General features: G+C 37.7%; 1 protein-coding gene across 1 annotated transcript in view; it reads left to right on the forward strand.

Annotated features, from left to right (window-relative positions):
* LOC140171041 (protocadherin-15-like) overlaps positions 1-20796 on the forward strand; it is a 62518-nt gene extending 41722 nt beyond the window's left edge. Inside the window, exons 9-13 of the mRNA XM_072194221.1 lie at positions 5002-5157; positions 16636-16791; positions 18847-19043; positions 20236-20398; positions 20674-20796. Of these exons, the coding sequence (XP_072050322.1) occupies positions 5002-5157; positions 16636-16791; positions 18847-19043; positions 20236-20398; positions 20674-20796 (795 nt within the window). The remainder of the gene's footprint in view (positions 1-5001; positions 5158-16635; positions 16792-18846; positions 19044-20235; positions 20399-20673) is intronic.
* The last annotated feature ends 2015 nt before the right edge of the window (positions 20797-22811 follow it).

Genomic DNA, 22811 nt, shown 5'->3' on the forward strand with positions numbered 1-22811 from the left:
ACATCATAAATAGTACACATGGTTCACTCTTCTTCGCTACAAGTGAACTTCGACGTAGGAGACTGCGAAAATTACCTGCCACCAGTCGCCAAGTTTTGTGACGGTGATTCCCGATTCTTCTGATCATGTGCTTAAGCAATGGTAGAGCGGTAATTAAACACGGCACCATGGCACTCGCTTAACCGGCTTGGATCTCTTGGCCATATCTTGGCTAGATTTTATGTTATTTTATTATTATTTTCCACTTCGGATGGGAATACAAACTGCTTGTAAATTTTCCCAACACTAATTACCGAAAATACGCCAACGCCCCAAAAGCACGGCCTGTGAATGACTCCTGTCCCACGATTGGACAAAGCAGGGGCATATTATGCAAAGCAGGAGTCACAGCACATCTCGCTAAATCAGTGATGCCAACGCCGCGCCTTAGGCGCACAATTGGGCTACTTGGCGATCACTTGCCGCTACTCAAAAAAGCATGCCGCTACTTGTCTAAAATTGGGCTACTTTTGCCAGTCTCAGGCCGCGGCACTAATTTGATGTATTTTCCTTTCAATTTAGCCGATTTATAAAGGTTTTGAGTCTTTGAAGCTCCAAATTGAAATTACAATGGCTTTTGTGACCATTTATTGATCGGTCAGTAACTTCTCAGTAAGTACCGGAAGTTTCAAAGTCAAGTGCTTTTCCGCCCAATTGGGTGTTTTGCGTTCTAAATTCGGGTAAATCCGCCCAAATATCCAGTATTGGGCGCTTTTTTGGAAGCTTAAAAAATTGGGCTACTTGAGAATCCTTTACCGCGGCCTAGCGAGTCAATGCGCCGCGCCTTGACGCTGAAAAGTTTTGGCAACACTGGATGTGATAAACATTTTAATCATAACTGCTCCTTATTGGCACTCAAATTTCGTTCCCTTTCGTTTCGGACACAACTTGATATCGCAATTTCAACAATGTAAATATCTTTGTTTTATATGTGATACATGTTCGAATGACGTCATATCATTAATAAATAGCTTATGTAATTTCTCGTAAATGGGTTGATCAATAATCTGTTGATAGCAGGCCACAGAAATTGGCTATTTGCAAAATCCCCAGGACTGATTGACGGTAAACAATTTACGCAATCATCGAGACCGCCATTTAGTATTGCCAAACCCGCGATTTGGTAGCCCAAATGGGCGAATTTCGATTTTTATTTATTTATTATTATTTTATTTTTTTGCGACTTTTGACAATTTCCTGGCCTCAAAAAACCAATGATTAGGCCTAAGGAAAATTTTTGCGACTTTTTAACATTTGGCTCCCATAAAGTTAAACCAAATTAAAACATTTTTGGAGACTTTTTGATTATTTGGCCAGCACTTCAAGCATAAATTTTTTGGCAACCTGGTTTTGCGTTCTGCTTGTGTGAATATCACAGTTTGAAAAACTTAAAAACCGTGTCAAGTGAATATAAAATAAATCGCACTCGACCCAATGTTATTTATACTTCCAATGCCCATTTTTTACAAATGTGTTCTACCTTTAGGCCTAGGCCTGCTACTAAAACCCGGGATTGATTATAAAAGCAAATTTCTCACCGAATCAACTCATCATCTTGACTGCTCTCAACACCGCTGCCGGATAACGCCCGACGCTGGGTGACCCGTTCACGTAAAATTGCCACATTCCGCATTTAAAATACCAGCAACTTCGCTCTCTATCATCACTCGGGTTAGTTTTGTCCAACTATTTGTATTATTATATAAAAATATTTAAGAGAATCCCAGACAATGTCACAATTTCCACTTGCCGCAGTACCATCACTATGATAATATTGACGACTTTACTTGATTGCTGCAGCTAGTTGGTTCGTGCGTAAATTCAACAACGATTTTCCGTTTCATGTAAAAAAAGACTTTGGAATCGTAAGGGAACCAAACTGGACTATATCATTAGCCTATGATCGCACTTGTACTTTCATAACTGATGAATTATCAGCCATGCACCTGGCGAGATGCTCTCGGTGATAGCGCAAATAGACATAAAATTCAATCCAGCTGGTGGTAGGCCTATAGGCTCCTTTTCTCCCAATGTTCCACTCAAAGTTCTTGAAATTCCAAACCGCCGCACATATTTTGTTGTATTTTTCCGACGAAAACCATCAATGAAAACACGGTCCACGCCACGAAATATTGTTGTAAATACACTTCCAAATTAATATATAAAGCTACTGGGATTACTACTTATGAACGATAAATTGTAAAATATGCAAACTAAAAAACTTCCGAAAGAAAATTTTTTAAACACAACCTAGTCTTGTTGAATCTGACAAAATAATGACGAAACAAGAAATGATCGGAATGCAAAACATCGCCTGTGTACCACGTGACTTGGCAACAGTACACAAATTCACACAATAGGCCTTACCAACGGGGACCACAGCATTTATTCTGCAGGGGTTAAATTGGTTTTCAATTGATGGGATTGAAAACGTTATTATTACTGTAAATTTGACGAGAATTCGCCATTTAGATATTTCTTATCATTTCTACCATTTTCTTTCAAAATTCAAACTGGATTTAGACAGAAAACAAAATTAAAAGCATGAAATTACATTAATATGCATTTATTAAGAAAATAAAAATGCAAATTGGCAACACTGGTCATGCTTTGGGCCCAAAGTACACTGCAAAAAAGAAGTTTCTTTCAATTGGAGAGCTATCCTCTGATGAATTGTCTTCAATTTTTGGTATTTAAATATTAAACTATATACTAACAATGATATTTATTTATACTGCAAAGCTTTCATTTATAAAATTCCGGTGCAAATTTGGATCTGGTAATATCTTTGGATCCTAATATCCGATTTCCAAATATCAAATATCTCAGTAAAGCTTGTTATTCCCTCTCTCATAAAATCAATGACTAAAAGTAACATTTCTCCCCAGAGCTGACCTGTTTAGCTAAAATAATGAATGCAGTACTGGTTTTATGGCAACACTGAGCTACACTGCTCAGTGCTGTGGTCAATGGAGTAGCTTTTTCCCCCAAGGTCATAATAGGACTGAAGTGCCTAGTAAAACAGTTAATTTAAGAAAGAAATTAACTTAAATTGATCAAAAATAGTAAATATTGAAAAAGTTGATTTAAATCAGTGATTAAAAAAACCGATTTGATTTAAATCATGATTTAAATTGTGATTTAAATCATGATTTTTGATTTAAATCATGTGAACCCTGAATATAATGTAGAAATGATGATGATATTGTCCAAATCAGCATTTAGTAATTTGGCGAATTTGTAACACTACAAACTTTTACTGTCTACAATTAATTTGGGAAATGGTTTTTGTGATGTGAATAATTGCGTTGTCCACACCCCAATAAAACTGATTTGTTTTTGTTTACGTTAAGGGTGTCAAACTAAGTTAATTAGTTTCAAAAGCACTGAAAAGTCCCTGCGTGCTAAACACTGAGTAAACAGTCACAATACACTACAATGCAACAATCTGTCTGAGAATCACAGCCTGTAGTCTAGTATCCAGGCATATTTATTTGTTTCAGCATGACTACTGGAAAAGTGTGAATGTTCTTTTTGGAGATCCAGACTCAGGGTTGCCAAAATGTTTTAGTCAGAATCGTGTTTCAAATCATCGGAAGTCACCCAATTTTTCTCTTATAAAGCAGCCCTCTCACTAAATGACCTGTGGGAGCCAATGTGGAAAAGTGGCCCAATTTTTGTTTTCTTAACAATTATATAGTATGCCTAAGGGGGGGATGCAATTTTTGGCAGGTCAAAGGGGGGGGGGGGCAAATAATTTTTGCCGCACATTCTTGGGGGCCCCTTTTAAATAAACGCTCTTCAAAGGCTTCGGAAAGGAGTACAGAAACTTAATTTCCTGCCCACTACGCATGCATTATAATTATATATCTACATCATTTTAAAGCCATAATGTACAATCTTATAATATGAAATTGGTTAATTTTTTTCAAACCTGATTTTTTTGCATATTTGTAATGTTTACACATGTCCCAACTTGCACCTAAATGGAATCAGCCAAATTTATGGTGTCTTAGTAGGTCAACAGAGCAAAGTTCGACATATTATTATAATTTAAAAATTATGATAATATATCCTCCCATAGAACTGCATGTCAAATGGCCAAAATAACCAGTGGGGTTTCTTTCACTTTACCTTGTTATTTCAACTTAAAATGGATAGCAACCCTTCCCAGCAGTTATTACTAATATTATTTCAACATTTTGAATGAAGAATAAAAAAATTAAAATTTGATGAAAATCGTACATTAAAGGAGGATTTCGTGATCCTAGCATCCTCTTTTTATGACATGTTTCAGTACATATCCACGAAAAAAGCCTATTCCCAAAATTTCAGTTGATTCCGATTTTATGCTTGTGAGTTATGCATGATTATGTGTATTACACTGCTCCATAGACAATGCGTTGTAATTTTGTTCTGGTGCACCAGAACGAAATTCAAATTTCACGATATCTTAGCTAAACTAATTAATCTGCAAGAGAAATTTTGTACATAAACATTATGTAGCCAGAGGTTTCCAGCGATATAAAAATCTCAACTTTTTTTGAGAAAAGTGGGGGGATGAGGCTGTGGATCACGAAATGCCCCTTTAAGGCTTTAAGGTTTGCAAATTGGGTGTTTGGAAATGTGGATTAAAGCTGAGTGTACAATCCACCTCTCAAAGTACAATTCATTACATAACATTTACCAACCACGAAAGACGGTGACCATGAAACACTCAAATTTGAATTTTGCTACTGGTTGTTGTTACACATGGCTGCATGCTATACACAGTCAAGCCTATGGCTGTTTGAACCATTCCGATTGAGTTTTATCCCCGGTTGAAAAAATGACCGCATTAGATTTTTAACATCAGAAGAGCTTTGAGTAAAAGGATTAATTTTGTTTGGTCTTGGTGTAAAACAACATTTTGTAAGGTGTATTATTTTGGTAACATATTTTATTTATGTTGCTCTATTTCAGCCATTTGATGGGGAATTCACATATGATTATGGTGATGCTACAGGTATATTTAAGGCAACAGAAGAACTAATAATGCCAGGGAATAATACCAAGGAGATATACATCATGCTATCATCTCCAGGATCACTGGACATGTCTAAAATATACAGTATAAAGGTAATATGACAATCATATCAATACAAGTTGATAAAAGGTTATTTAAGGCACAATCAGGGGCGGCGGAACGATTTTTAAAGTGTGGGGGCCAGTCAGGGTGATGTAAAATCAAAATAATGGCCGCTGAAAGCGCTCATCGTCAAGGCTTTGCTCGATTTAGGGGTGTCTGAGGGGATGTGCCCCCCCTCATAAGTGAGAAACTTGTGCAAAATGAAGGCCCAATTTAAGCCATTTGGTGGACCATTCTGGCACTATTATTGTGTACAATTTTAGTTTGAAAAATCCGAAAATGGGTTAAATGAAGGCCCAAATTGAAGCCATTCGTGGATAAGTTTTCACTATAATTGTATAAATTATTGCTTTTAGTGTTGGGTGTCCTAATACAGGGGAGTTGGAAAATTTTGCAAAATGAAGGTCCAATTGAAGCCATTTTGTGCATAATTTTTACACTTTCTTTAAGCATGTTAAGGTCTAGAATAGAGATTTGATTATTTATGTTCACCCAGACATGTTACACACAGCACATTATGGGTTAAAAGTGGGGAGGTCCCCCCAGTCAAAAAAGTGGAGGGGCCACTGGCCCCCCTGGCCCCCCGGTTCCGCCGCCCTTGGGCACAATTCATGACTGCTGCACACCGACATTGCCTGGTTAATAATTACATTGTACAGCAGAGACACTAAAATCAATACCCGGGATCGATACATATGTGAATATGCTATGCACGATTTGATATTCGGACGATAAATCTTTGTATACCGGGGTAGAAAATAATGAATATCTCCCGTAATTTTTTTATTCTAAAGAAGCCATATTTTTGTGCTTGCACTTGAATATATGTGTTGAAAGGATATGATAGTCATTAGCTTGTGTATTGAGAAAGAACTGTGCTTATTGAGCCCAAAAACTGACAAAAATGCTGATTTTATATGTGCCGAACTATAGCGCAGCGTAGGCCACTCGTGGAGGCAGTCTAAAAGCAGATGACCTCATGTCGTATACCATGCTCACTGACCATACAGAGGCTATTGTCAATAGCCTTAGTCGGGTGTCACTCGGCCCATTATGCGTCTCACAACTATTAACCAGGTCGGAACAAAATGGCCATGTGTGGCTGTGGATTCAACCTACCATGGCGATTTCTGCCATGAAGATATCGGGGCGATGACACTGTGTGCTGGCTCCACGCATGATGTTGTATGTACTTCCCAATCAAATTGCTTGATAGTTGATCACACACGAACAAATGCAAAATTTGATATCCAACAATGTGAAGTAGTGAGGGATTACACGGTACACCGAATTCTGTGTGCATTCACCATTCATCCTTATAATGGTTATTGTAGCTCTCAGTCTCACTGGCCATCCCAGGAGCCTACCAGTAAAAAAACATAAAAAACATCTAAAAACTTTTACTTTGTTTATTTTTATGTTTGAAATCCAATAAAAATGAATGGTTTGCCCCTGAAATTTTATACTAGAATGTGAGGAAGTTTATGCTCATTTGATATAATCCGGTTTAATCTACCTGTTTGTTTAACAATTGGAATCCTTCACATATGTCATCATCATCATCATCATCATCATCATCAGTCGTATTCAGCCCACTGCAGGGCGAAAGCATCCCCAAGTTGGCACCAAAGATTCCTGTCATTTGCTTTGGCCATCCACCTGATCCCTATGAAACTGGATGCTTCCAGATTAAGTACAGGTATATGAACCACAATGAGGAGATTGATGTCCCCTTGGAAGCTAACAGTTGTGACCTTTTGGAGCTGAGATCAATGAATTGTGACGAAGTGGCTGATCTTATTAAAAAACTGTCAAATAAGTCGTGCCTTCTTGATCAAATACCGACTTGGCTTCTTAAGGAGAACTCAACTCTCTTCATTCCGGTTCTGACTAATATGATTAATGTGTCTTTTACGGCTGGAGTGTTTCCGACTTCCCTTAACGTGGCTGTGTACTCTAGACATTGTTTCTTTTCGCGAAATTGAGTTTTTTGATATGTTTGTACTTTGTTATGTTTTTTATAAATACAAGGAATGAAAATCCAGATTTGTAAACTCCAACTGCAATATTTTAAGGATTTTATTTCACTATTCCACTCGTGCTTGAAATTGAAAAGGAAAGAAAATATTTGTTGTATCAGCAGGGTACACGCGCGAAACAACGCATCGCGTCGCGTATCACGCAATTTGTTAACGCACAAACGCTACGCACACGCGACGCTTATCTGCATGCGCGTGGCGCATCTTATGGAAACACCACGGAAGCGCTGATTTCACAAAAACCTAGTGGTCAAATGGCTCCGTTTTAGCTGATAAAATGTGGGTTTTTTAAAGTTCTTTCTCCCGATTTAAATATCAAGTTATGAATGGATTTCGCTCAAACTTCTCAAGGGGCCGTGGATTTACCCGATGTTCATGTAATGTAAGGTAGAAAAACGGAAACTGCCGCATTCTCCTGTGAGATTTGATGAAAGTGCAAAATGTGACCACTTTAAACTTCAACGGACATTATTTCAATGTTCATTTTCTCGGTAAAACGACGATTTAGGTACACGATAACTCAATAAATACAGCATCTATAGGTAAGCACATATGATCATCATAAAAAGCATGATCGACTTAAGAAACGGTTTTCTCATTTTTTTATATTTTGGTCTATTTCCGATTTTAGGCATCATTTTGTGCAAATAGGCGTTTATGAATTTAAAAAGTTCATTTTGATGCCTTATATGGTCAATATCTCAAAAATAAGGCCAATATCAAAAACTAAAAAAAACGTTTTTGGAATGGAGCCTCAAGATTGAGATAAAAACAAAATAAAATATTTTGGAAAGAGTGTTTTTTTGTTATGATGTACCAAACAAATATTGCCAAAAACTTACTTTTTTGTGATTTTCTTCATAACTGTTGTTTTTACACCAAATCTATATTTATATTAAGATTCATTGATGTCTTGCCTTTATAAAATGTATACTTTTATATGTCTTATGCGAATAATTACAAAGTTATTGCACTTTTACTACATGCATGTCTGAGAGTACACAGCTACCTTAAACAGGCGATTATTTCTCCAATAATAAAGAAACCAACATTGGACGCAAATACATTACAGAACTATCGGCCAGTGTCGAACATAAAAGCTGTGGCAAAAATCATGGAAACGGCAGCGGCAACTCGCTTAAGGTGGCACACAGGATCACTAATTATCCATTATCACCTCATAACTCGAAATCTATTTATGTAAAGTATATAAAAGTATACATTTTTTGAAAGGAAATGAGCTCATAAATCCATTTAAAATGTCAGTTTTTGGTCAAAAAGTACAATTTTCGAAAAAATCCAAGAAAGCTTTTTTGACCAACATTTTTTGGTCCGCCATAAAAAATTTATTTGAAAATCAAAAACTGTAAAACATGAATTTTATTAATTTGGATAAATAAATCTAGAAAGTGTTTTTTTATTTTTTCAAAATTTTGCTTAGTTTTTAAAATATAGGCAAAAAATTAGTAAAAACGTGAGACCCGTGTTCAAATTTTTGAATCATGGGTGATGAAAAAAGTTCTAGGCCCTAATTTAAAAAAATGAAAAAACACTATCTAGAATTTGGCCATATCTAAACGTTTGACTTAAAAACTTACCTCAGTGATGCTTCATTCAGACGCTATGACGGACCAAAAATGGTTAAAAGTGGTCAAAAATGAACTTGTCGAAAATCGCGATTTAGAAAAACTAGCGGGAGATGGGAGCGTTCACCATAACAGGAATAATTACTGAACAGGTAGAATCATTGAAAAGGTACATTTTATTTTTCTAAACCTGTCTCTTCTTACACTTTCTTTTTTAGTTTCTTTTGCTTAGCTTGTGATTTTCCGCTTCCATGTTATTTATTTATTTAACCTCGTTCCCATTATTTTCTAAATCTGTTCTTTCTTACATTTCCTTTAGCTTCTTCTGCTGCAGTTTATTTGCTGCTTGTGATTTCCGCTTCCATGTTTTTTATTTAATTCTGTTCTCATTATTTTAGCTTCTTTTTTCTTAGATTTCCTGATTAGTTTTTTTCTTTTTTTTTTTTGTTCTCGTATCATTTATTTATTTTAACCTGTTGGCCTATTATTCGTATTTTTTTTGTCCTCATTTTAATTTTATTTTTCTTTATAGTACGCTTCATGTTGTTTATACAACAAACATCTTTTTCCCTTATTTATTACGTCTTCTCATATAACGTGTCTGCTGACGTGTTTACCCGTTATCATAATCCCGTGACCCGTCCATATGTACCTTTTTGTCCTTTATTTTTCCTTCTTTCCGTATTATCATGTCCACTGGTCTCTGGCTCGCAGTCGCGTGGGTTCTGCGCCGTTACTGCGCCCATTGGCGTAGTGCGTTACGCATGACGATGCGCCGACGCCGCTGCCGGCCAGCTGCATTGACGCGTGAGGCTGACAACCGATTTTCATAACAAAAACCCGTTTTACCCATATTTTCACTGTTTTTGCAGCCAATTCTTGACCGCTTTCAACCAAATAAAGTTTAAACACGTTCTCGTATATTCATCGATCTCCGTATGAATTTGGCAACATTTGGATCGAAACTGACGGAGCCTTTATAGCGATACATACATAGATAGATACATACAACATTCCCCTATTTATAGTAAGACTAGCGGGACACCAGGCTTACGCTGGTCCCCGCTAGATGAGTAAATGGGAGCGTTCACTAAAACAGGAGGAATTACTGAACAGGTAGAATCATTGAAAAGGTAAATTTTATTTATCTGAACCTGACCATCTTTAAGCCTACGTTTCCATTTTAACTTCTTTTCTTTCTTTTTAGTTTTTTCTACATGGGCCAATTTTGTTCCATTAAAAAAAAAAATCTGCTGCTAAGCTTCCGATTTTCCGCTACCATGTTTTTTTATTTCCGCTCCCGTTATTTTCTAAATCTGTCCTTTTACATTTCCATTTTAGCTTCTATTTTATTTGCTGCATAGCTTGTGATTTCCGCTTTCATGTTATTTATTTAATTCTGTCCTCAGTTTAATAGCTTTTTTATTTAAACTTCCTGATTTTATTATAGCTTTTTTTCCCCTTACATTTCCTGAAGAGTTTCTTTCTTTCCTTCTTTAGCCTATTTTTTTCCCGGTTTCATTTTGTGACTTAGTATAATAACCCACATACTCGTACAGCCTGTGTGTGTATCCTCATTTTGTTTTCTTTTTTATTTATAGTAGGCCTACCTCTTCATGTTGTTTGTACTTTTTAACACACATCTGTTTCCCGTATTTATTACGCTACGGTCGTTCACCCGTAATATCATTCATTACGTGACTCTGCGCCGCTTACGCTGTCATGGCGTAGTGCTGCGTTATTCGCTGGGTATCGCAGAGCTTACGCGAGCAAGCTTGGCATTAGATACGCCTGCGCGACGTGCAGGCCTAGCTTAGTAACTGACCTCTTTTGTTTACCTTGAATAGCAACGGACCACATTTTCACTGATTTTGAGGCCAATTCTTGACCGCTTTCAACCAAATAAAGTTTAAACACGTTCCCGTATATTCCTCGATCTCCCGTATGAATTTGGCGACATTTGGATCGAAACTGACGGAGCCTTTATAGCGATACATACATAGATACATACAACATTCCCTATTTATAGTAAGACTAGCGGGATACCAAGCGCTTCGCTGGGTCCCCGCTAGATGAGTAAATGGGAGCGCTCACTATAACAGGAAAAATTACTAAACAGGTAGAATCATTGAAAAGGTACATTTTTATTTATCTAAATCTGTCTCTTCTTACATTTTCTTTTTTTAGTTTCTTCTGCTTAGCTTGTGATTTTCCGTTTCCATATTATTTATTTATTTATTTATTTATTTATTTATTTATTTATTTATTTATTTATTTATTTATTTATTTAACTCTGTTCTCATTATTTTAGCTTCTTTTTTCTTACATTTCCTGATTAGTTTCTTTCCTTCTTTGTTTCGTCCCCGCTTTCATTTAGTTACTTTTAACCCGCTGGCCTATTGGGCCTACTCATACCTTTTTTGTCCTCTTTTTAATTTTATTTTTCTTTATAGTACCGCTTCATGTTGTTTATACAACACACATCTTTTTCCCGTATTTATTACGTCCTCATAGCGTGTCTATGTCTGCGGACGTGTTCACTATGTTTACCCGTTACCCCGTGACCAGTCCATGCAACTTTTTGTCCTTTATTTTTCCTTCTTCCCGTATTATCATGTCCACTGGTCTCTGGCTCGCAAGTCGCGTGGCTCTGCGCCGCTTATCGCAAGCATTGGCGTAATCCGCGATACAGACGCTGGGCCGACGACGCTGCCGCCAGCTGCAGTGACGCGTAGGCTGGTAACTGATTTTCATAACAAAACCCCGCTTTTTACCCATATTTTCACTGTTTTTGCAGCCAATTTTGACCGCTTTTCAACCAAATAAAGTTTAAACACGCTCCCAGATATTCCCCGATCTCCGTATGAATTTGGCGACATTTGGATCGAAACTGACGGAGCCTATACACGATACATAGATAGATACATACAACATTCCCCTATTTATAGTAAGATATAGCAGATTTTAGGTCCATTTTTGAAGATTATTCCATACATATATAATCCGGTGATTTGTGGTCAAGTTAGAAAATGAGAAGGGGCATTTTTTTGGTGATTTAGAAGGTAAAATATACAATATGACAAAATTATCCGTGCACATTCGGCAGATGTTTATCCACATGGAGTAGCCATTTTATTTACTGCAGTCTTGTTTCCATGGTGCAGCAGAGCTGTCCGCAAGGCCGCTGAGCGTGCAAGGTCGGCGCTTGAGGAGCGACTGGGCGCATGGACAGACAGACAGGTTACGCGAATACGCTGTACAGTGCATGGTCGTGTTGCCGCGAACTAAACCATGTTTATTTAAGCACAATTTGGTCCTGTTCCGTATAAAAAAAGATCATGCTCTGTATTAAAATTTGCGGACATCATTAAAAATAGCATAGAATAACTGACAAGCAATTATTTTATGTCCATTGTCCTTTTCTGAACCGCAAACATGATGTTGTTACTAGGCCTACTCGTTGCTTTTTCTTTTTAATAATAAACTTTCTTAAATGGCTTTTTTTGCATTGGTGCTTGAGAGGCACCACAGCGGCCCGTCCGCGCTAAAGTTTGGCATTTTAACGCCTCGTTAGGCCTACACCTTTTACGGAATATCAAACACGCATAAAAAAAGTCATAGGCCTATTATAGGCCTAAAGCCACAATAAAGTTGTAAAATATTTTGTACCGCATAAAAAGTGAATAAAAATACAACAAAAAAAATCAAAAAAGTGTGTCTGTTGTTGTTTTTAATCAAATAAACGTGTAAAAAGTGGGGTAAAAGTTGTAATATGTCTTGAATAAACGTCTTGTAAAATGGACAAAAAGTATGCCTAGGCCTATATGTTACACGGGCAAAACACGGAGAGGTCACAAGAAAACAAAAAAAAACACGGAAATTGACATATAGCCTAACAAAACCGAATTTCAAAAGTAGAAAACAGAAAACTTCTGGAAAATTTATGGCTTTAAATTAGAGTGTGGTTTTCAACGACCCTGTATGATTCGGGTATGATTATGCAGTAGGCCTATATATAGGCATCATGCTGTAAAGAGCGTTTTAAAACACTGCATGAAAACATTCACGAAAAATGCTTTAAAGCAGTTTACCTTTTAAAGTAGGCCTATGCAGAAAACATTATAAACGTGAAAGTTAAAGCCAGACAAACATTGCAAATAAAAAGGCATTCGGCCAAAACATTCGCAAAAAGTGTTGTAAAACCAAAAGCTTTTATCGCAATCATGGCATGGTAGACCTAATAGGCCTACTAATAGAAATGTAGTTGAAATGGGTTATGAAAAAGCATGAATTTGCGCTTTTCAATTATATTTTCGCTTGAAATTAATTAGCATTAAAACATTCACGAAAATGCTTTCATAAACGCGTGCTCGCTATGCCGATCAAATATCGACATTTTTGACATAGAGTTGTAGGCCTGTGCCCAGATGGTCGATATGATTGTATTGAAATGTCAACGTTTTTGACATTGCATTAACGGTCAATCAGGAGTAGAGATCGTTTGAAAACGAATCTAAAATCCGTGTTTTAATAACACTTTGAAACATTATTCAGGGCCTTAGGTATCTAATATAGGCCTACCAGTAGTAACTGCTTTTTTTATGGTCTTCAAAATTAAGACGAGACTGAACGACCGCAGAGGCCCCCTAACCAAGGCTGGGACTGCATAAAATATATAGCTAGGCCTATCGTTTCTTGTCCAACTACACCAACTTGGTAAATCAAATAATAACAATGAAATGAATGAATGAAATGAATGAATGAATGAATGAATGAATGAATGAATGAATGAATGAAATAAAACAAATTTTTTAAACATAAAATAATAAGCCTAATGATGTATTAGGCCAAAAAAAAAGGTTTGTCTCAAAGCTCACGAGAAATTTAAAAACAAATGCGAAATGCGATTTTTTTTTTTTTTTTTTTGTATTTTGAGAAAAAGTCTGATTTTCAAGCCATTTTTTCTGAAAAAACTAAAATTTTTTTTTTTTTTTTTAAATAAAAAAATTTCAAGATTTGTTTTTTTGTCAAATCGTTGGGATTTTACAAACGCGCTTGCGAGCTTTGAGACTTAACCTTTTATTTTTTGGCCTCATACGGGCTATAAGTCTAGCCTACTAGCAAAATATTTAGGGCCTACGTTTTCTATCGTATCTACCAGATTGCATCATCATTACAGGGCTTCTTTACGGGTAACTACTTCTTACAGAAAAATTTCATCTTTTCAAGTTCAGAATGAAACTTGAAAAAAAACCAAAAAAACACATTCACTATTTATGTTCATATAAAAAAGACTGTAAAATTTATACCACTACCACAGCACTTTTTTTTTTGGCGAAATTTATCGACTAGGCCTACTGATTCTGGGCCGGGGACGGTGGTGGTCTGTCGGCACGCAGTTTCGTAATGCAATGGTGCAAGCTTTACCAATATCTTGGAAGAGATCAATACGATAAAATACGGTAGTGATCGCGATTGGCGACTCCAGCGCCTCAATTAGCAATCACCCCGCCCATCCAGTTTACCATGTGTGCATGTTTTTGCTAGCTGTACGTCGCAGTACGTGTTACGCGAATGCGATCTATTGCGGGAAAACAATGATTTATTTGCTTTTGCATTTTGACGAATTTTTAAGATTTCTTTAAAATCTATTAATGACAAGATAAAATAGGGTTTGAAGATGACATTAGTGATGAAAACTCAATTTTGGCCATGTAACACTTCAGTGATCCTGTGTGCCTCCTTAAATGAACATATCAACAGAAACAATCTTTCTGAAAAGTTTCAGTCGGCTTATAAACCAACTCATTCAACTGAAACCGCTCTCCTCCGGTAAAAAGCGACATAGCGTCTGCTATTGACAAACAGCATGCCGTTCTTCTTGTAATGCTCGACCTTTCGGCGGCGTTTGACACGCTTGATCATGTCATTTTTATCAATAGACTTCGTGAGACCTTTCATATCAAAGGTAACGCCTTGAACTGGTTTGATACATATCTCAGGAATCGCTCAAGCAGAGTTTGCTTATCTGGTACATTTTCTGACAATCATATCATGGAATTTGGAGTGCCACAGGATCCATATTGGGACCGTTGGGATACAATGCCTACACTCACCCGATTGGAAAACTTTTTCGTGCAAACGGTGTCTGCTTTCACATTTACGCCGACGACACACAAATTTACATAAGCTTTGATCCGAGAGTAGACGGAGCGTGTCAACTTGCCTTGAAGACACTACAATCCTGCGTTTCTGAAATCAAACAGTGGATGACTTTAAACAAATTGCAGCTAAACGAGGCTAAAACCGAGTTCTTTGTTGCTGTTTCTTCAGGGTTTGCTGCCCGACTCAATAACATCACTCTGACTCTTGGTAATGTAACAATAACACCTACTAAGTCTCTGCGGAACCTTGGCATCGTATTCGATCCTCCGTTGAGTATGAAAATCCAAATTTCTTCCATCATTAAATGTGTTAGCTATCATCTCAGGAATTTGTCACGCATCCGCCGTTACTTAACACAAGATGCTTGTAAACTTGCTGTTCAGTCGCTCATTTTCTCCCGGATTGACTATGGTAATGCTTTGCTCTATGGTGCCAATGAAGGTGACTTAACGCGTTTGCAACGCCTTCAGAACAGGGCCGCCAGATTGATTATGCTTGTTGGCCGAGACCATCCCAGTGCTCCTTTACTACGTCTCCTTCATTGGCTACCAATTCGTGAACGTATCAAGTTTAAACTACTGGTCTACGTGTTCAAATGCCTCCATTCACAGTCTCCATCATATCTTCAAGAACTGATCTCGGTTAAAACATCTGTTTATGCCACTCGTTCGTCAAAGGACAAAACACTTCTATCTCAACCAAAAACCAAGACACGTGCCGGTGATCATTCATTTGAATCATGTGCACCCCGGATATGGAACACTCTACCTTGTGACATCAGGGAAGCTGGTACACTCCAGCTTTTCAAAGCAAATCTGAAAACCTACCTGTTCAAGTAGTTTTTATCATGCTCTTATCCAATTGTCATGACATATAGTATGCTTTGTATTGTTTGTATTAATTAGTTTATGGTTCATGTAGCTGTATATATTCTTTTGTAAAGCGCTCCGTTCTTTGTGGGGCGCTCAATAAATGCCTATTATGTTATATCTCATCCCTCCATCTGACTTTCTGTCTGCCTTGGTGTCTTGAGCCCAGCCAAGGCCTCCATTATGACATTCTTTGTCCATCTATTATCTGTTGATCTTGCAAGATGGCCAGCCCAATGCCACTTCTTCATCTTTATTGTGTGGATTATGTCTGTAACTTCGATTCTGTTTGGCTCCTGATCCATGCCACTGTTTTCCTGTCCCTTTTGGTGTAGCCCAGCATACATCTTTCCATGCTATGCCGTGCAGTTTTCAGTTTTTGCTCCAATATCCTCTTAGTAAGTGACCATGTTTCAGCTCCATAGGTCATGGCTGGTAGTACACATCGGTTGAAAACCTTTCGTTTCAGACAAGTTGGCATCTTACTTCTCATGATGTCACATATGTAAACACATCAATACTATGCTAATGTATATGATCACTAATATGTGAGTTGTGTGTTCCTGCGCATAACTTGCCATTGCAGTGTTGCGTCTCTCACATTGTAAATCACAGTCGCCTTGACAACATGTTGAGTAGTTCTGGTCAAACTCTTCTTTTTGTCTGATAGAACATGGCTCAGACAGAATCCAATCAGGTTGGCAAGATTATTTATAATAGCTGTTTAAGAATAACTTGTAAAATTGGCACCATTTTGGCAGAGTTTGTATTAATCGCCATATATAATCCTTTCCTTTTATTTTGTATAGGCCTCGGTCACTGATGACACTATAACATGTGAAACAGGTAGGCACTATCAAACTACTATTGACATCAAACCAAAGGACCTGTCACCCATATTTCAACCAGCTGTTTACAACGTCAGCATTCCAGAAGGGACTAAAGCGGGGACCATTGTCATCACGGTAAGATTTGTGTTTTTTTTTGTTTGTGATATTGAAATCGGACCATTAGTCAGATGAAAATGAAAATTGCCTCACAGATGAGTAAAAATATGGCACTGAAGGCGGTGAAAAAAAAAAATTCTGCCTGACTCAAATTCCAATACCACCCCTGAGAATCTAATGGTTTTTCCCTAAATGGTACCAACTTATATGCCCTAAAAACATTGAGGTAATGGGTAGGGTAATTTTGACCTTCACTTTCTACTTTTAAGGGAATCTTGTCACATAAAGATAATATATTGTAAAACAACAAACTTACGCTCCTCGCGACACATTTATGATTTATATACTAATCATAAATGTATAAATGGTATCAACTTTGAACTTTAATGTCTCAAACTCCTGTGGCGCGAGGGGCATAAGTTTGTTATTTTACAATATATTACCTATAAGGGGTACTACACGCCTGTGATAAATTTGTGACTATTTTTGTATTTTTTTCAAAAAATAATAACACAATGGTAACAAAAGTTATGTATATTATTGGGGCAAGGAATCCAATTACTAGACTGAAATTTCAGTGACTCAAGACAAGCGGTTCAGTATATATGATAGGAAGCGAGGTACATCCTAGCGGTACCTTATTTCTTATCATAAATAACGAACCACTTGTCTTGGGTCACTGAAATTCCAGTGTAGTAATTGGATTCCTTGTCCCTATAATATAATTAACTTTTGTTACCACTTTGGGTGCAGTACCCCTTTAATGTGACAAGATTCCCTTAAAAGTAGAAAGTGAAGGTCAAAATTACCCTACCCCCATTGTATGTCGTTTTTGGCCAACACCAACTAATTTTCCAACCAATTTGTTTTTAAAAGGTGTCAAATGCTCAGGAGAATCAGCTGCTTCAAATAAGACCCTCCCCTAAACTACTGCAACATCAACATTTTATAGCCTACCACTATTATTAAGGATACGATACATGATTTACTGACAAGTGACTCATTTCGGAATGCGATCATGAATTAAAAAAAAAAGTTTCCACAGGCTTCGTTGGGACTCGAACCAGCGATTCTAAACTTCCTTCGATTACGCGTCTAGCGCTTTACCGATCGGCCACCGTGGCAGTTGAGCGGATGAGTGTAATGATAAAAGATAAATCTCATAATGCCATCTTTAGCCTTTTGTTTACTAAAAAAAAGATGCGTTTTGTAAAGATAGATTAGCCGTTTTATGCATAAATAGCACCGAACGTTTGGGAAAGGTTTCAAACAAATAATAAAGACACTGATGTGATGATGAAATTGCGTAAGTCGGGAATTATCTGCGTCGCAATGTTTTGTTTTGGTTTTAGGAATTTGACCTTGAAATTTACGACTTCATGACATTATAATTCGAAATCAACAATAGATATTTCAACACTATATATCCTCATTCTTTCTCTAGAATGTTTTGTACATGTATGTGAAATAGCTTCAACAATGGTTCGTTGCATAATGGTAAAAATAGCCTTGACCTAAAAAAGGGCCAGAGGTACCATATTTACGGATTCAGGCTAAATTTAAAATTGATATAAAACGTTTGTTTTTGATCAATTACAAAATTAATTTTTGTCGTATAAAGAAATTGTATCTGGCGTGAATTACACTACAGTTTTTATTCCTAGGGCTCTTTGACTTCTTCAAATAATTTTTTTAATGATAGAGTGAATCCCCTGGCCCTCTATAATTACGCACAAAAGATCGAGTCCCCTTAAAAGGACAATCTGAGCAACTTGAATTTGCCTATCCATCTACCATAAGGTGATGATAAAAAAACTCCTGTTCTACATGGTGGACAGACCTTTCATGTAGGGTCGATTGGGCCTGTTGAACAGGACTTTTTTTTGTTGCCTAGGAGTTTCATTCAAAACAGTATCTTGTATATTTATATTTCAATCCTCTCAAACTCATCAACAGTAAGTTGGGAGAGTCAAATATTGTTCCTTTGGCATGTTTTAAAATTTAAAATTGTATATTAATGCAGAGAATACTTTTAATATGATTATTGTTATTATCATTTAATTACATTCATAGGTGTCGGCAACAACACATGACGGAGAAGAGGGCATCATGTATCTGTTGATAAATGCCACCAAAAATGGGACAGAATTCTTTACAGTGAATGACGAGAATGGGAAAGTCACAGTGATATCAGAAATAACAGATGCTGTTAGAACACCAGAATATATCCTGTTTGTTGAAGCTCAGGATAGGAGGAGTCAACCAACGAGGTATTAACCCCCATGGGTACTACTGCTTTTCTTACAAGGCCCCTGATTGGTTAATTATATGATATAATCATCTGACTAACCAATCAAAATAGAGTGTTTAGATCTCTTGGCACTTTTAACTCCTTCAGCCCTACTGATTATACTTAAGATGTCTCTGATTGGCTCAATACATGATATAGCCCTATTGGTAACCAATCAAAATTGTTCTTAGATGCTGATAATTCAGCCGATAGTACTCATGGGGTAAAACTGTTCACCAAAATAGTATTATACTAGAAATTTGGGCATGGTGGTACATTGGTAAATGTGTTGACTCATAATCAGGGACAGGCGATTTGTGTGGAAAAAATAGCAAATTGCACGGAATTGCGCGGAACTTTTTTTTCAGTGCAAATCATGTATCCCTGCCCATAGGAAAAAAAATAGCCAATTGCGGCGAATTGCGCGGAAAAAAAGTTCCGCGCAAATCGCCTGTCCCTGCTCATAATGGTGAACCAGCATGTGGTTGTGGGTTCCAATCCCTGCAGCTTAAACAGTTGTCTACTTGGGCAAGGTGCTTCACCTTGCTTGTCTCATATACCCCACCCAGGTGCAGGCCGTATGGAGAGCAGTGCCTTAACATGTAGCTGGTAGTCACTTTCAAAAAGAGTAGGGTGTTAAACCCTGGCTGCCCTAATCCTCTTGGTTATGGGGAGAGCGTGGCGCAATGGTTAGAGTACTTGCCTTTAGTGCATGAGGTCCCGGGTTCAATTCCCGGTGGTGGCAATTTGCTGGGATATTGACTTTGAAAAAAGTCTGAAATTATTTGGCAACCTCTGTAGATTAAGTTCAGACTTCCGCTCTCCCCATGGTTCATTTAGAATTGGGTAAATGAATCATGAAAGTACTCTGTCCTTCGGAGGGGACGTTAAGCCGTCTTTCCCGTGTACAGAGAGTCATACCTGTACATGTATCTCGCAGCCAGTTTCGAAAAGAGTAGGGTGTTAACCCCTGACTGTTCCCAACCCGTCCCAGTGTTCAAATGGACCCCAATGGAAATACGCTTCAATAGAGGCTTTCTTGGGTTATCCAGGGTTGTCAAAACCCGAACAAATCAAAACAAATCAAATAAAAAAATCCATTGTTTGTAGCTTAGCAATCCAAGAAAACTTAATTAAAACTAAACTTAATTACACAATTTTTTCTGTTGCAGGACTCGCCATACTGTTGTCACCATATCTGTCACTGATACCAATAATCAATGTCCAGAATTCACCAAGAAGAACTATACTGGTGAGATCTCGGCATCAGATCTGTATGCAGTGGAATTGGGCACACTTACTCAGCTATTTATTGTTGCCATTGATACTGACTTGGTAAGTCTAGTCAAATAGCTTTAGACTATGATCGATTGGAAATCACACTATACTTTGATTCACTTCAAGTTTGGCAGTAATGTAAATGCTTTTTTGCGGTTGCGCCGCAAGCGTACTGACAAATTGCCCTTGTACGCGTGGGAGTACGCTCTGTACAATTAACTTTACGTTCCCCATTCTAAACTGCTACAGCGAAATATGCACATACGTCACTACCGACTTTGAGGTGAATCAAATTATATCAAATTCATTTTTGGTGACTTACCTTGTTATAGTTTTATGCTACTACACAGCACTTCATCATGCAGACTGGCAACCTTGCTTCTTCTTTCCTGAAGGTGCTGCCGTTGGCATTGATAGAAGATGAAAGACAATTTGGATCAGGTGAACAGAGATGAAGGGAACTATTTCTTGCCAAATATTTCAACCAGCTTAAGTGCACCCAACTTCAGCAACTTCAGGAAAGAAAAAGAAGCAAGGTTGCCATTCTAATGAAGTGCTGCATCTACAATCCTCATCAAAATGTGTTGGGACACCTACAGGGTGTCCCAATAAAAACAGAACCCTCATTGCTTCCTCTTTTTCTCCTATTTCTGAAAAAGTTGATCAAAGGTATTTTGGGATGCAAAGAAACCCTAAATCGTTATCATATCATTTTGGAAGATATGCCCTCTTTAAGAAATGTACACGTTTTTCACTCTGTCCACGGATGAGGTTTGGCTAAATCAAAGATTAAAACGAAACACACGGTTAATGACATGGATAGATAATAGCATTAGGCTTTGGAACGCAATGATTATGAGCGAGGATCACCAGCTAGCCTCCAACATCTTCGCAACCGTATTACTGCTGCATTCGCAAGTATACGGTGTTCAAGGAGGGTACGCAATGCATTTGATGCAATGAGGACCAGGGCTGAAACCTGTATTCGTCAAGGAGGCAACCTTGTAGAGGGAAAAGCTGCACAGTAAACTCACTTCAGAAGAACCAAGGACATACCAAACAGCCCTTTTCAGGCTACATTTTATTCGTAAAAGAGAAAATGACATGTTGTAAGTAAAAAGAAAGCAAGAAACATCAAAGTAAGAAAGTAAGAAAGTAAGAAACGTAATAAAACAAAGAGGCATAAATAACCAAAAAAAAAATAAGTTTAATTAAGTCGGTCGCAACACATGGTGGCGACGTGCAGGAAAAACGCATAAAATACATTTCCGAGAAAAACGCGTTTGAAGGATAGGCTACTAATAACATAGTCAGTACTCCAGTGAATAGATTCATCAGGTTTGTAAGACATATCAATTAGAAATTTTCGCTTGACAAAACCAGTAAGTTTTTACTTACTCTCTAATATTTCGTCCTACACGTCGGAGGACTTCTTCAGATGTGAAACATCTGATCCACTTTCCGGAAACTGACTTCCGGTTGTGATTGGTTTGGTTCCAGTCTTCAAAAGTGGGTCATATACGTGACTTAGGAAATAAGTGCCTTCCTCTCTATTCATGGTCTTTGTCCCCCTCTTTCTGATCTCCATCGCTTCTCGTACTTCTCTGGATCTTCTGATATGTTCTTTGCCAAGTATCTTGGAGCTCAATTTCGCGGTAAGTTGCGATCATATTCCCAATGAAGAATTTATTGTTGCCACGGAAAAAGCTTGCAGTTTCATCCCTGCCGATGAAAGACCGGCGCTTAGAGCTGAAATAGTAGGTGTACTGAGAAATGCAAAGCCTCCTCAGTCTAATATCACGAAAGAGGAGAGGCTAGCCATCAATTCCCTCAAGAAAAATGACTCGATCTTGATAATGGGCGCAGACAAGGGTAGGTCAACTGTAGTCTTAGATAAAGGAAATTATGAAGAGAAGGTGCATGAAATGCTGAAAGATGAAAGAACTTATGAAAAACTGGGGGCTGACCCCACCCCAAAGTACAAGCGAGAGTTAACTGCCATCCTCGCTAGACTTAAGAAAGAGAACAAAATTGATGAGAAGCAATATAAGCTTCTGTACCCTACTACAGCAAATACTCCTAGACTTTATTGCACTTTAAAATCCACAAGCAAGGCAACCCTATACGACCAATCCTCGACTATACCGATTCCCTCCGCTATGAGACATCAAAAGCCCTTGCCGATTTGCTCAATCCATTGGTCGGTACCACGGAACACCACGTGAAAAATTCAAAAGAATTAGCGGAGGACTTAAGTGGAGTATGTATCGAGGAAAATGAAATATTTAACTCGCACAACGTGGTATCCTTGTTTACCAATACCCCAATAAACGAGGCTTTAGATGTGGTTAAACAAAGACTGGTAGATGACAAAGATCTCAAAAAGCGCACCAAACTTGAAGTTGAAGATATTATCGAACTCCTTGAATTTATTCTCACCACCACATATTTTGAATTTAGAGGTGCCATA

This window comes from Amphiura filiformis, chromosome 15, assembly GCF_039555335.1.
Source record: "Amphiura filiformis chromosome 15, Afil_fr2py, whole genome shotgun sequence".
NCBI lineage: Eukaryota > Metazoa > Echinodermata > Ophiuroidea > Amphilepidida > Amphiuridae > Amphiura > Amphiura filiformis.